The sequence below is a fragment of the Oncorhynchus keta genome, chromosome 3 (assembly GCF_023373465.1).
Source record: "Oncorhynchus keta strain PuntledgeMale-10-30-2019 chromosome 3, Oket_V2, whole genome shotgun sequence".
Lineage (NCBI taxonomy): Eukaryota > Metazoa > Chordata > Actinopteri > Salmoniformes > Salmonidae > Oncorhynchus > Oncorhynchus keta.
Genome location: NC_068423.1, coordinates 493,997 through 506,252, shown reverse-complemented (window position 1 = coordinate 506,252; position 12,256 = coordinate 493,997). Strand labels below are relative to the sequence as shown.

The 12,256-nt window shown below is 40.9% G+C and overlaps 1 protein-coding gene across 2 annotated transcripts in view; it reads right to left on the bottom strand.

Annotated features, from left to right (window-relative positions):
* LOC118363575 (actin-binding LIM protein 1-like) overlaps window positions 1–12,256 on the bottom strand; it is a 137,429-nt gene that overhangs the window by 25,973 nt on the left and 99,200 nt on the right. Inside the window, exons 7-16 of one of the 2 annotated variants that reach the window (XM_052486055.1) lie at window positions 11,965–12,052; window positions 11,687–11,751; window positions 9,477–9,554; window positions 8,354–8,512; window positions 7,892–7,936; window positions 7,709–7,741; window positions 7,445–7,571; window positions 3,639–3,761; window positions 2,142–2,246; window positions 1,687–1,734 (exon numbers count right to left, since the gene is read on the bottom strand). In XM_052486055.1, coding sequence (XP_052342015.1) covers window positions 1,687–1,734; window positions 2,142–2,246; window positions 3,639–3,761; window positions 7,445–7,571; window positions 7,709–7,741; window positions 7,892–7,936; window positions 8,354–8,512; window positions 9,477–9,554; window positions 11,687–11,751; window positions 11,965–12,052 — 871 coding nt within the window. The remainder of the gene's footprint in view (window positions 1–1,686; window positions 1,735–2,141; window positions 2,247–3,638; window positions 3,762–7,444; window positions 7,572–7,708; window positions 7,742–7,891; window positions 7,937–8,353; window positions 8,513–9,476; window positions 9,555–11,686; window positions 11,752–11,964; window positions 12,053–12,256) is intronic. The other variant, XM_052486066.1, reaches the window with a different exon arrangement.

Here is a 12,256-nt window from a genome sequence, read left to right as displayed (position 1 = left end):
ACCCGTGTTGGACGACATCCGAATTGCGGATGTTTTGGCGGTGTTGGTGAGCGGCTACTCTTGTGTGTCATCAACCACTCCCTTCCTTATTATCCCTACTGCGTTAGAAGTTCTAAACGGCAATATAAAGTGTAGGCTCTTATTGACGATAGAAATAATGATAGGTTAATGCATGTTTCCGTGTTAATTTGGATGGGGGGGGATTTATAACTTATCAGTTTAATCGAGGTGTAGACAACAGAAGATCACGCATTTAAGTGTTTGAACTCGTAACACGGCTGCGTGGGATTTGTCTGAAATAAAGTTGGGTGTGGTTTCGCTGTATCCAATGGCAGTGTCCATGATAAGGTAACGCAAGGAGCCGTTTGTTGATTTGACAGCTCTAACGCAGTTCCACCTCAGTCACCATTAAAACAACCTCCATGCAGAGGTCGGCTAGCGCGGATCTGATCAAATCTAGACCTTATTTCCATTAAATATTTATTAGTGACGTGTTTCGAAGCATACTCATTCGTCAATGCACCACTAGTGGGGAAGGAGCAGGCTTCAAAACATGTCAGGATTAAGCATTATTGAAGGGAATTAAGTTGCCATCCTGAAACTTCTTTTTAGATTTTTGTATATGCCGTAGGCTCACATGCCTTGATATTTTGCTTAGGCGTTCGAGGCTCAGAAGAGAGACTTCAAGGTGGTGTACAATCAGAGATCAACGTGGTGATCACACGATTTCAATCCAAACAAATAAACCATAATTTAAAGGACCCTATACCTTTAAAAGGGTAGGTGCTGCTTTGTATAGCTAATAATGATGTGCGGGTCAGGTGTTTGTTCACCCACACCCACCCGCAAATTGTTAATAACACATTCGCAACCGCCCGACTATATGTGATAGTGAAAATCTGAGGCCTGCATTGTACAGTCAAAGATGTCTTTACTTTTTTTTGACAGGCATTTTTAGCCCATGTTTCTGCTTATAATTTCAAACATTTTGGTTGGCTATTTGTTTGTCAACTTGTCTATAATTAGATACATGCAGCTTCTCTTCGGTCATTAGTTTTTGCCCTAGAAGACTAAATAAACCCTATGTCAAAAATCACTAGAATGAATGCTTCAATCTAGTTGACATTGGTAAAGTTTGTTTTCTCTTTCATCTCCGCAAAGATGTTTATAGGGACTGAAGAGAAAATGCACAAAAATAAATAAAAATGGGAAAGATCTTTCGTGCTAAATTTCCAAATTACAACAGTTTGACCAGTTTTAAGGAAAGTCAAAGCTGTTAAAATGACCCAACATGTTTTGATAAAAGTTCAGTTTGGCTTAGATACATATTTCATGTGGTTGATACCCTGAGCTTTTAGCCTACATTTAGCCACGTTTTCTATATTAGCGGGTAAGGGTCAGGTGTGGGCCTCAGATTTGAACTTTATCACATATAGTCGGGTTGCGGGCGGGTGAACAAACAGCTGATCCACACAGTATTTAATGACCCTAAACCCGCCCCGCAGATATAACCGTGGGGACTGAGGGTTATGAGTCAACCCGCGCATCAATAAGCTAAGCTTATCGATTTGTTATAGCCAATGAGGCTCATGACACTATTTGGGAATAATAGTATCAGTATAAGTATTCATAACAATAATGATGCTGTTAATGCTGGTGAAACCAGGTCGGGGAGAGTGAATGTACCGTGTTGTTTGTAGATGGGTGGTTTCCTGTAAATGTTGATCCCCTGATCTGAAAGGATACAGGGAGAAAGACAAAACTCAGTCTTTTGCATTTCATGTATACGTATCAAATACTTTTCCTGTGATACAGAGGGCATTGTGAAATGACCAATGAAAAATACCAGAGGGAGGGTGTCTTCACAATCACACACTGTAAACCAATAAACATCAGCATTTACATTAAAATGTACATTAAAATCAATTATTATTTTCTACAAAGAGTCTTATATTCATGATGTGTCTGGTGAAAAGAGCACACTAAGTGCCAGCATCCTTTAATGGAATGAATCAAAAGCATTATTGAAATGGAAAAAGTGGTAGACAGAAGTGGTGAGAGAGCGATAAGAGAGAGATATAAAAGATCTCATGTGACCAGTAGCAGTGACAGTGACAGGGTGCGCTCCGTGTGTCTCCTACCTGGGAGGTGGAAATGTTTAGGGGTCAGAGAGAGAGGCGGAGTGACAGGCCGGCTGTCTGGCCTTTGGGGTATAGGGGAGCTCCGCCCGCTATGTGGATCAGTGCCTCCAATGAGAAGAACCAAGAACAAAACATAAGCAGGGCAATGATACGGAAAACATAAGTTTGGAAAAAGATAATCTCGCAGAGCCAGACGAGGGACTATTGCATATAGCTGTAAAGTCTGGCATGTGAGATTAGGATAAAGCATAAAAATGGACGCAAGGAGATTGAAAGAGTAATCTAATTTTGAGAATTATTGAATAATCCTGTGTTAGCAAATCAGTTAGTCACACTATGGAGCTCAGTTACATCTAGAGCTGTTACGGTATTACTGCCACATCGGTGGTCACGAGTCATGACGACAGTCAAATTCCATGTGACCGTTTAGTCATGGTAGCTAGGCTTCTCCAAATCTGCGCTCTGATGCCGCTGATGGTCATTAAGTAGCCTACCAAACTTTCTAACTGCAAGTCGCTAATGGCCTGGTACTCAGCGCACTATATTAGCAATAAGGCTCAAGGGATTTATTACCAAAGTCCGCATCACTGGCTTGCATGGAAGCCAGGAGATGCTAAATGTTTTTATGTTAATTAATGGTCAATTACCATAGCCTAGTGTATCCACGGCAGGTAGCCTAGTGGTTAGAGTGTTGGGCCAGTAACCAAAAGGTTGCTGGATCGAATCCCCGAGCTGACAAGGTAAAAATATGTAATTCTGCCTCTGAAAAATGCAGTTAACCCGCTGTTCCCCATTAGGCTGTCATTGTAAATAAGATTTTTTCCCAAACTGTCTTACCTAGTTAAATAAAGGTTCAACTAATTAAAAAAAATAATAATAAAATACAGTGAGACTGGCAGTTATTTGCATGACAATCACCGGCTGATGAAATGTAATGACAGACCTAGTTACATCCTGTATCCATGAGGTAATACAAGACCTATCAATAGCATGCAGCCAGACATAATGGACATTGATCATTAAACAGGCAGAATGCCAGTAATGTGACTTGGGTAACATTTAAGTGCATGCATGGCCATCACCACTGCCAAATACAAACACTCAGAACAAAAATAAAATATGACATGAACCAAAATGTCCAGAGGTCCAGTAAAGGTCTCTGGACACTTGGTTGGTGTACGTGAGCTGCGTTGCATGTCTATGTCATCTTATGACTTTGTCAGCAGATGAGACGTCTCTAGCTTGGTCCCAGGTCTCCTTGCCAGCCTATGGTCAGTTGGCAAGAAAAGCACAAACAGATTTTGGACCAGGTTACTCAGCTTCTGACAGCCATTTTACATCAAATGTGCATGGCTACAGTATACAGGGGCTGGAGATGAGGGTAGGAACATGAGTTAAGCCATAGAGTCTGAGGCAGTAAGACTTGAATGAGGTGACACAGCTTGCCTGGGGAGTGGGGACAGTGACGGGACGATGGGGTCTAAGGCCCTGTCTTACCTTGGCTATGGGGAAAGGAGTGGTGTCTGAAAGGTGAGGTGGGACGGGAGTCACTATGGCTGGAGGAGCCCATACTGTTACTACACAGGGTGGAGCAGAGCTTCTGCATGCCTGTCAAAGCTTCTGCAGGGGAGAGGGAGGGCAGGTGGGACAGAGCCGTTGGGGAGACATCATTAAGATGATGTGGAGGGGAGTTGGAGGAGGAAGACCGAAGTGTGGATGGGAAAAGGGAGTGAGACAGTCGGTAGACACACCATCACAGATAGACACAAGGAGGCAGGGAGGGAGGACCGTAGGAGGGAAGAGTTAGAGGATAGGTAAGAGAGGAGACAGAGCCAGTGGATACACACCACCACAGTTAGGGAGGGAGAGGAGGTGAGGTGAAAGAGGGTGAAGAAAAGGAGAAAAGGGAGAAAATCGGAATCATGTCAAAACTAGAAATGAAGAAACTTCAAACGAGGAGGAAGGATTATTTGAGTGAGATGGGGATAAGGAATAAGGGAAAAATTGGTATTATCTCTACATTAAAGTGGAACTGACAGCATTTTAGCAATATGAATGACACATTTTTCTATATATTTTCTTTACAAGCGAACACTTAAATGGTCATTTTCACATTTTCATACTTTCATAGAAATTTTGGGAATGACATAGAGGCAAGGCATTTGTGAAAATTTGATAGCAATATAGAGTGGGAAAGCAGATGTGCGTTTGGACAATTAACAGACATTGAGGTAAATAAAAGCTAATAAAAACATCTGTCTTGTCCAGGACCGGACTCAGACCGGTGCACCATAGTCTGTGCACCATACAGACCGGTGCACCATAGCCAATCAGAGCTACAGTAGGCCTATATGCAAATAAGCCATTTCCCACATGGGCCTGCCATCATTCACTTTGAACTGGACTGTGTGTTCACAGGCAGTAGCAACAGTGTGACTTTAGATAATAAGAAAGCATTTGCCAAAAGCCACAAAATACATGTAATACCCTTGTTAGAACCAAGTATTTAGTTTATTTGTTATAATTAATTGGTCATGTATAAGTGAATAGGTTGGTTTACTTTTAAGTTTAAGTTTTGACCAATGAGGTCTCTTGTTAATAAGTTGTGGCCAATGGGAGTGGACCTGGTTAACGGAGGGCCTGGGAAAAAAAGAGAGGGAAGGAGACGTTGAGAAAAGGATGGGCATTACATTATGACCGTTGGTGAAGAAAAATGATAAAAGAAGACAATAAAAATAGAACAAAACCCATACCTGCCGAGTTTTGAAGGGAAATACTGAATTTATTTTAAAGAGGGTTGTTATAATTTTTGTTAAGAAAGACTTAGTAAAGACTGAAGCTACCATCTCATCGTGGAGGTATTTGGCAGCCTTGAGTTTAGCCTAGCATTGTGTGACACCGAGAGAGAATTGCTAGGAAAAGATTAACAAGTTCATGTTCCCATGGGATATCAGTTACTGCGAAGGGAGTACTGTCTACATTGATAGCTGTGCTTGCTGTGGATCTTGTGAGGAAACCTTCACGGAACTGCCATACTTCGCTGAGGGAAGAGTAGTGAGTAACCACAGCGGTTGCTTTGGGACTTTATGTGCGTCGTCATTTTTTTTTAGCTCCAATGCGGAAATGGGTTGTGCACGACTCATTGGCGTTTATTATTTTTTATTTATTTTGATGTGGTGCTTTGAAAATGTAATAATACACATCTTGAACCTTATGTATGTTGCCTTGGTGCAGTCATTTCCTGTTTAAATTTATTTTAATGCATGGGAAAGCATATCCTTATACAATAACAAAAATCTATAGTCATTCTATCTGAAGTTAATACCCTAAGTTGTCATCACCCTAGATAGTTTACAATAGGGATTCTTATTGGAGATGTCCTTCTCACCTAACATCCCATGCGGTTGAGATATTCTATGTAAGGTAACATTGTGAGAGTCAAATTCGAGCCTGGTGAATGGGTTACATACATATTTACAGAAATCCATGTGTAAATACCACAGGAGTCCTCTTACATTTGGAAACTTTACAGTCCTATTGATCAAACAACCACGAACAGGTAGGCTATCTATCTCTGTTACCTATGCACATCAATAACAGCAAGATCAACAACTAATGCTAGCAAGAGTGAGATTCGCTCAAATCCAACAAGGGAACAGTAGATAAACCCTCTCAAACCTTTTCGGCATGCAGGCCGATAAATGATGGGAAAAGCAGCCTGCTCGCCTTTCTGCAGCTAGCCTGTCAATGCATGCTTGTCCCAACCCACATTTTGACACCTAGGTGGGAAATTTCCTGCCCGCCCATTTGAACAATGCCAAATACATTTGACTGACAACTAAGAGATATGCTAACTGTGGATAACAGTTGTTCAAGTTCAGCATAGCAACCTAGCAAAGTGATTCACATTTCTTGTTAGCTAACCAAATGACACCTGCATCTCAAGCTGTAGCCAACAAAAAACTATATGGGGTGGGCATATTCGTCGCCAGACCCACTGGCTCCAGGTCATCTATAAGTCTATGCTAGGTGAAGCTCCACCTTATCTCAGCTCACTGGTCACCATATTGTTTTTTATTTACTTTTCTGCTATTTTGCAGACCAGTATCTCTACTTGCCCATCATCATCTGCTCATTTATCACTCCAGTGTTAATCTGCTAAATTGTAATTATTCCGCTACTATGGCCTATTTATTGCCTTCCTCCTCACGCCATTTGCACACGCTGTATATAGACTTTCTTTGTTCCTATTGTGTTATTGACTGTACGCTTGTTTATTCCATGTGTAACTCTGTGTTGTTGTTTGCGTTGCACTGCTTTGCTTGGCCAGGTCGCAGTTGGAAATGAGAACTTGTTCTCATCTAGTTTACCTGGTTAAATAAAGGTGAAATAAAAACAATAAAAAAAATTGCCCTTGCTAGTTTGATTGTATTGACATTCCCAGTCTTCTTTACATTTGTCAGATTTTGTCCAAAATATTGAGTCATTGAAACTGAAACAGTGTATCCCGAATGGCTAGAGGCAGCAAACAATGTACCAGGACAGCTGTGATTTATAACCTGATAGCAATATTTGTTGGACTACCAAGAAAAGTATTGGTGAATAATATGAATCATGCATTGAATTGCATCCATCTATTCTGCCAACATGCATTACTCTACGTCATGGATGTTCTTGTCAAATATAATCTATTTTTAAAACTTCTTATAAAGTTGTTTTTTTAACATAAACTGGGGATTTTATATTTTTGACTGATGTTATGATTGTCTGTTTGTTTGAAATCTGCAAAGGAGTTAATACACTCAGTTCCACTTCAATAATAAATATTTAATAATTAGATTATACACCATGTTATAGCATTTATAATGGTAGGCTGTCATTGTAAAAAATAATTTGTTCTTAAATGACTTGTCTAGTTAAATAAAGGTTAAATAAAATAAAAATAATAAAAATAAATATAATTCATGACAGTTATTATAAAGTGTTATCAGAGTGGTCAGTGAAGAGTAAAGATATAGGAGGACAGCAACAGAGCAGCTGCAGTGGGGAGTTAAGATTAAGGTGGGGTTAAGAAAGAGTGACAGGCATGAATGATTCTCCTGTGAGATGTGAACAAGTGGTATTATGTTCTTGTTAAAATAGTCAAGGAAGAGTGTTGAGGCAGTGTCTACTGTACATCTCAGACTATTTTAAATGATTTTCAAATTACTTTTCTGTGTAACCTGTAAAGACTAACAATACAAACCATACATGCATGCATGCGCGCACGCACACAAAGATGAGTTCGCACACACACCTCTCACCTGGTCTGTGAAAATGCTGTGGTGAGCGTGACAACGGGGTGTAACTATGACGATTGTAGACAGGTGAGCCGATGGAGCCCTGACTGGTAGACCTCTGAAGGATGCGTTCTCTTATGTCATAGCAGCTCTACAGGGACAACACAGTTACATCACCTGTCAATCACTATCAACCCATAGTCAAGAGCTTCCTTTCTTTGTAATTTCATCTGAACGTTTGCAGTTAAACATGTACAGTGTATTACTGTGTAATGCAGTACCACCTACAGCGGATGGTGTAGGTGACATGTTTCTTGAGGACTGAAAGAGAAAAAAAATGGTGTCTTTTTTTCAAGCTAACTTAGCTAAGAATCCTGACCGTACTGTAAGCAAAGAAACGCCATACAACATACTTTAAGCACACACCAACACTATGTTATCATCAATGAGAATAGTTGGAGGCTGTCTTACCTTGTCATCTGGCATGGGGGAACGCTCCCTTCTCGCAGTATGGAGCTGTAGACACAGAAAAATTACTGAGCACTCTCGTGTCAATAATAGCTTTCCTTTATAAGGGTGAGTTTACCATGAACCTGAGTGTGACAATAACACTACACTTTGGATCCTTGAAAAAGTGCTGTATAATTATAATGTATTATTATTACTAAATACGAAATGTACACAAAGTGTTTGCCTTCCACCCTGCAACAACAGATATATTTATTGCCTGACACATGACTCTCTGGGGGGGAGAGATGGAGAAAATGGATATGATTTAGGATAATATAATTTATGCATCACAGCTGTTTTCTCTCAAACCAATACTTAGCCGGCACAGCTTGCAACTTCAGAATGAGGGCTTGATCATTTCAACATGATGCGTCACACACGCACAAGCACATACACGGTCATGCAGGGTTGCATGCTAATTACCTCTCCCACACTCTCCTTCCTCTCCTCCCTCTCGTCAAGGGACAAGGTGTACAAAGGCTCGTAGGTAATCAGATCAGGGCGGTCTATATCATAAATGGCTTTGACTTTGGGAATGGCGGCTAGGTCCCTGTATTCAAGGATCTCATTGTCCACTTTTGCCTAGGGACACAGACAGACAGATAGACAGATCAATACATACATAGAGACAGAGCGAGAGAGGTTATACATGACTAAAAGCACACATCTACTAGCCAGTATTAGTAATATATAAGGGCAGCTAAAAAGTTCCTCTATAGACCCTGACCACTGGGGTTGCAAAAAAACAACAACCCCAGTTGTCAGTGTCTACAAAGGAACGATAAGAGAGTCTGATAAGCATAGGGCTCCTTCCACTTTAGATGTAAGGCTGAACAGAAAATGTATGTATCGGTAAGAATAAGGTCTACGACTAACATGCTGACCAGACCGGACATTTCGCGTGCGCGAGCATTGCAAAATAAATGTACACATACATGTTTTTCAATCATACTGCTCACGAGTGTCTGCGTGGCCAGGTGCTAAAATAGAACTGCAAGTCCTGCCTCTCCCATCTCCTACCCACGTGCCATATCCTCATTGATTTTTAGGAGCATATACCCATGTGGGTGATTGCAAGATGAACTGAGGTTGACATTCCAGTCGGTTGTGGTAATGCACCTTTTAAAGTCCAAAGAAGAAGAAGAAGCCTGAAGGAGGAGCAATTACTATTCTGTGGATTAGTCTGTGCTTTTCTGGTAAAATAACAACCCAATGTTTATATCCCAGGACAAATTAGCTAGCAACAACAAGCTAACTAGCTAAATTGCCATAAATGTTTATTGCTTTTCAAACTGTCCCCATAATTAATATTTTTGGTTCAGTTTGTTTTAATTCAACCTGCGTGTCCTGATGGTGTCTGGTGTGGGGGGACAAAAACAACATGCGTGCAATGCTCCACGCGATCTGGTCAGCATGTTAGACAAAGTTTACACATGGAATGACAATTTATCTTAAGCTTCCCTAGGGATGTGGCCTACAAAAAATATAAGCAGTACATCCAGCCCAGTATGTGTGTGAGTGTAGTTGTATGGTAGACAGAACTCACATATATGGTATGACCTGGTGAGCCATGTATGCTTGAACCAGGTCTGGAACAGATACTCTCGGATGACGATCTTGAAGGCTGCAAGAGGAGAACAGAAAAGGAAGTCAAGACAACATCCCAACAACCTCTTGATGAGTTTTATAGGTGTTGGATCAAAGTTGCTACAGTATTGTGTTCGCCTCAATTTGCAAATGAGGAATGAAATTTGTCACTCAATCACTAATTCATCAAAAGGAGGGGGAAATAAGAATTCATCAGGCCGTCATTTTAAAGAACTTGTTCTTAATGAACTCGCCTGGATAAATAAAGGTTCAAGAAAGAAAATACAGTTTAAAACCTAACTTTGTTTTTGAAATTTCACCACATTGTAACATGACAAGTAGATTAAATCTTTAGATAAAATACAAACACATTATCTTGCAATGATGTCATTAATTTGCCTCTTGCAAAGTGAATGAGGGTATTTGCATTGTGACTTTACCTTAACACTGTAAATACCACAATGCATTCCCATGGGAAATGCACTTCAGATGGAAACAACAGTCCTGAATTCATGTATTGATTGACATGAATCATGTTTTCACAACCACATGGTTACTATAAATGGAGGCTTTGTAAAGAGTTTTAGGGTGAAATCAACCATCACTATATATCGTTTGATATGTATCTTCTTGGCTCAAATTACAGGGGTGGCTGGGTGCCCCCATAACAAATCGGGTATCCTCAAGAGACATTGGGCATCCCCAAAAGTTAATGTATAATTTGAACCATTTTTATGTCGACTTCTCAAATATTTCCTTGTCTTTAGCCTTTACTCTTTCCACATGAGTGTGTCTGAGAGAGGGGCTGTCCTGTGCTTCCTCTCCAACGTGACTGAGATGGAGCCCCTTCAGCAGTCCAAGTCACAGCTCACCAGGGATGGGGTCAATTCCATTTCAATTCAATCAATTATGGAAATAAACTGACATTTGAATTCCAATAAAAAAAATATCAATGCTTTTCAATTGGAATTTCAGTTCATTCAATACCTCATGAATTCACTGAAATTAAATGTAATTGACCGCAAACCTGCAGCTCACGCGCACACAACCACTACAGAGTGAGGGACACACTACATACAGAGGTAGACATAAGACGGACAAAGATTAAAGAGGTGTCTGTAGGTGTCTGTGCAGCCTAGAAATACATTTTAGCCGCCTAAAAACCAGTAACACAGACACAGCCAGTCTCAGTTTGCTCCTTACCCCTTCCTTTTAGCCCCAACTCTTTGATCTTTGCAGATCTGAGAGGTCTGGGTAGGTATAGGCCGTGTAGTGGTGGAGCTTCCACCATACTCTTCTGTAGGGCTGCATCACCACCTGTTACGGAAACTGCATCGCCATCAACCACATGGCTCTCCAGAGGGTGGTGCATCACCGGGGGCACGCTGCCTGCCCTCCAGGACATTTACAACACTCAGTGTTGAAGGAAGGCCAATAAGAACTTTATTAAAGACCTCAGGCACCCAAGCCATGGTCTGTTCACCCTGCTACCATCTAGCAGACAGAGACGGTACAGGCGCATCAGCCGGGACAGAGACTGAGAAACAGCTTTTATGACCAGACTATTGAACAACCATCACTAGCCGGCTGGCTACCTGTCTGGTACTCAGTCCTGCACATTGAGACTAATGCCCCATGTATAAAGTCATTGAATGCTGGTCACCTCATTCATCTAATATACTGTTGTTTACTCACTCTGTCTGTATATACTGTATTCTCGACATAGCTCATCCTAAATATAGTGTACCAACTACTGTACATACCATTATCTTTTCAAAATTATATATTGTCTATAGCCACCGCGTATTTACAGTATATTCTCAAACATGCTCACTCTAATATATCTACTTTGGATTGTTATTTCTTGATTTTTTTGTTGTTGATTTTCTTTGTTGTATTTGTGCATATACGAGACATTCTACTGTACTATTGGAGCGAGTAACATAAGCATTTCGTTGGACCTGCTATAAGACCTACAAATCTGTGTAAGCGACCAATCAACTTTGTTTTGATTTATTACTTACACATCTGCACACATCGAAGGTTTAAGTCCAATGGGAAGGGGTATTGGGAGCAAATTGGGACTGGCTGACCACAGAAGAGACACTTGAACAATGCAAACAAGGTCAAGGTACAAGAGGTCATTCATGTCTAGATATAGATTCCTACCTGTTCCCTCTGTTGCTCCTCTGTTCTGGTTGTGTTCTTACAGCCAGGGTGCCACACGGTTGATCCTGTGGAACAGAACAGAGACAGATGGTCTTAGAGAACAAAGACATCCAAACCTAACCTGATCCCAGATATGTTTGAGCTATCTTGCCAACATGTATGTTCAAACATAAAAGTTGGCTATACAGCAGATCTGGGACCAGCCTAAACCAACCCAGCTATACTGTAATAACCCTTAAAATGCTTCAATCATAATGTCAGCCCATTTAGCTACTTACCTTGCAGGTACATCTCTTCTCCTTCTGTGAACATCTGGTTGCACCTGCTGCATCGTGCACAGCTGGGATGGTAGTGTTTGTCCCCTGCCTGGAAACAACACACACACACAAAACACACACAGATATCATTAAGGACTGGAATATATGATCCACCTGAGGCCATGCAGACTCACTATTCCATCCAGGGCATGGTTTAGTGTAATGTCCAGTGTATGTACATTTCTTCGCAAGAGCAGTCAAGAGACATTTACTTTACATCAATGTAGTATACAAACTGTATACAGTTAACTGA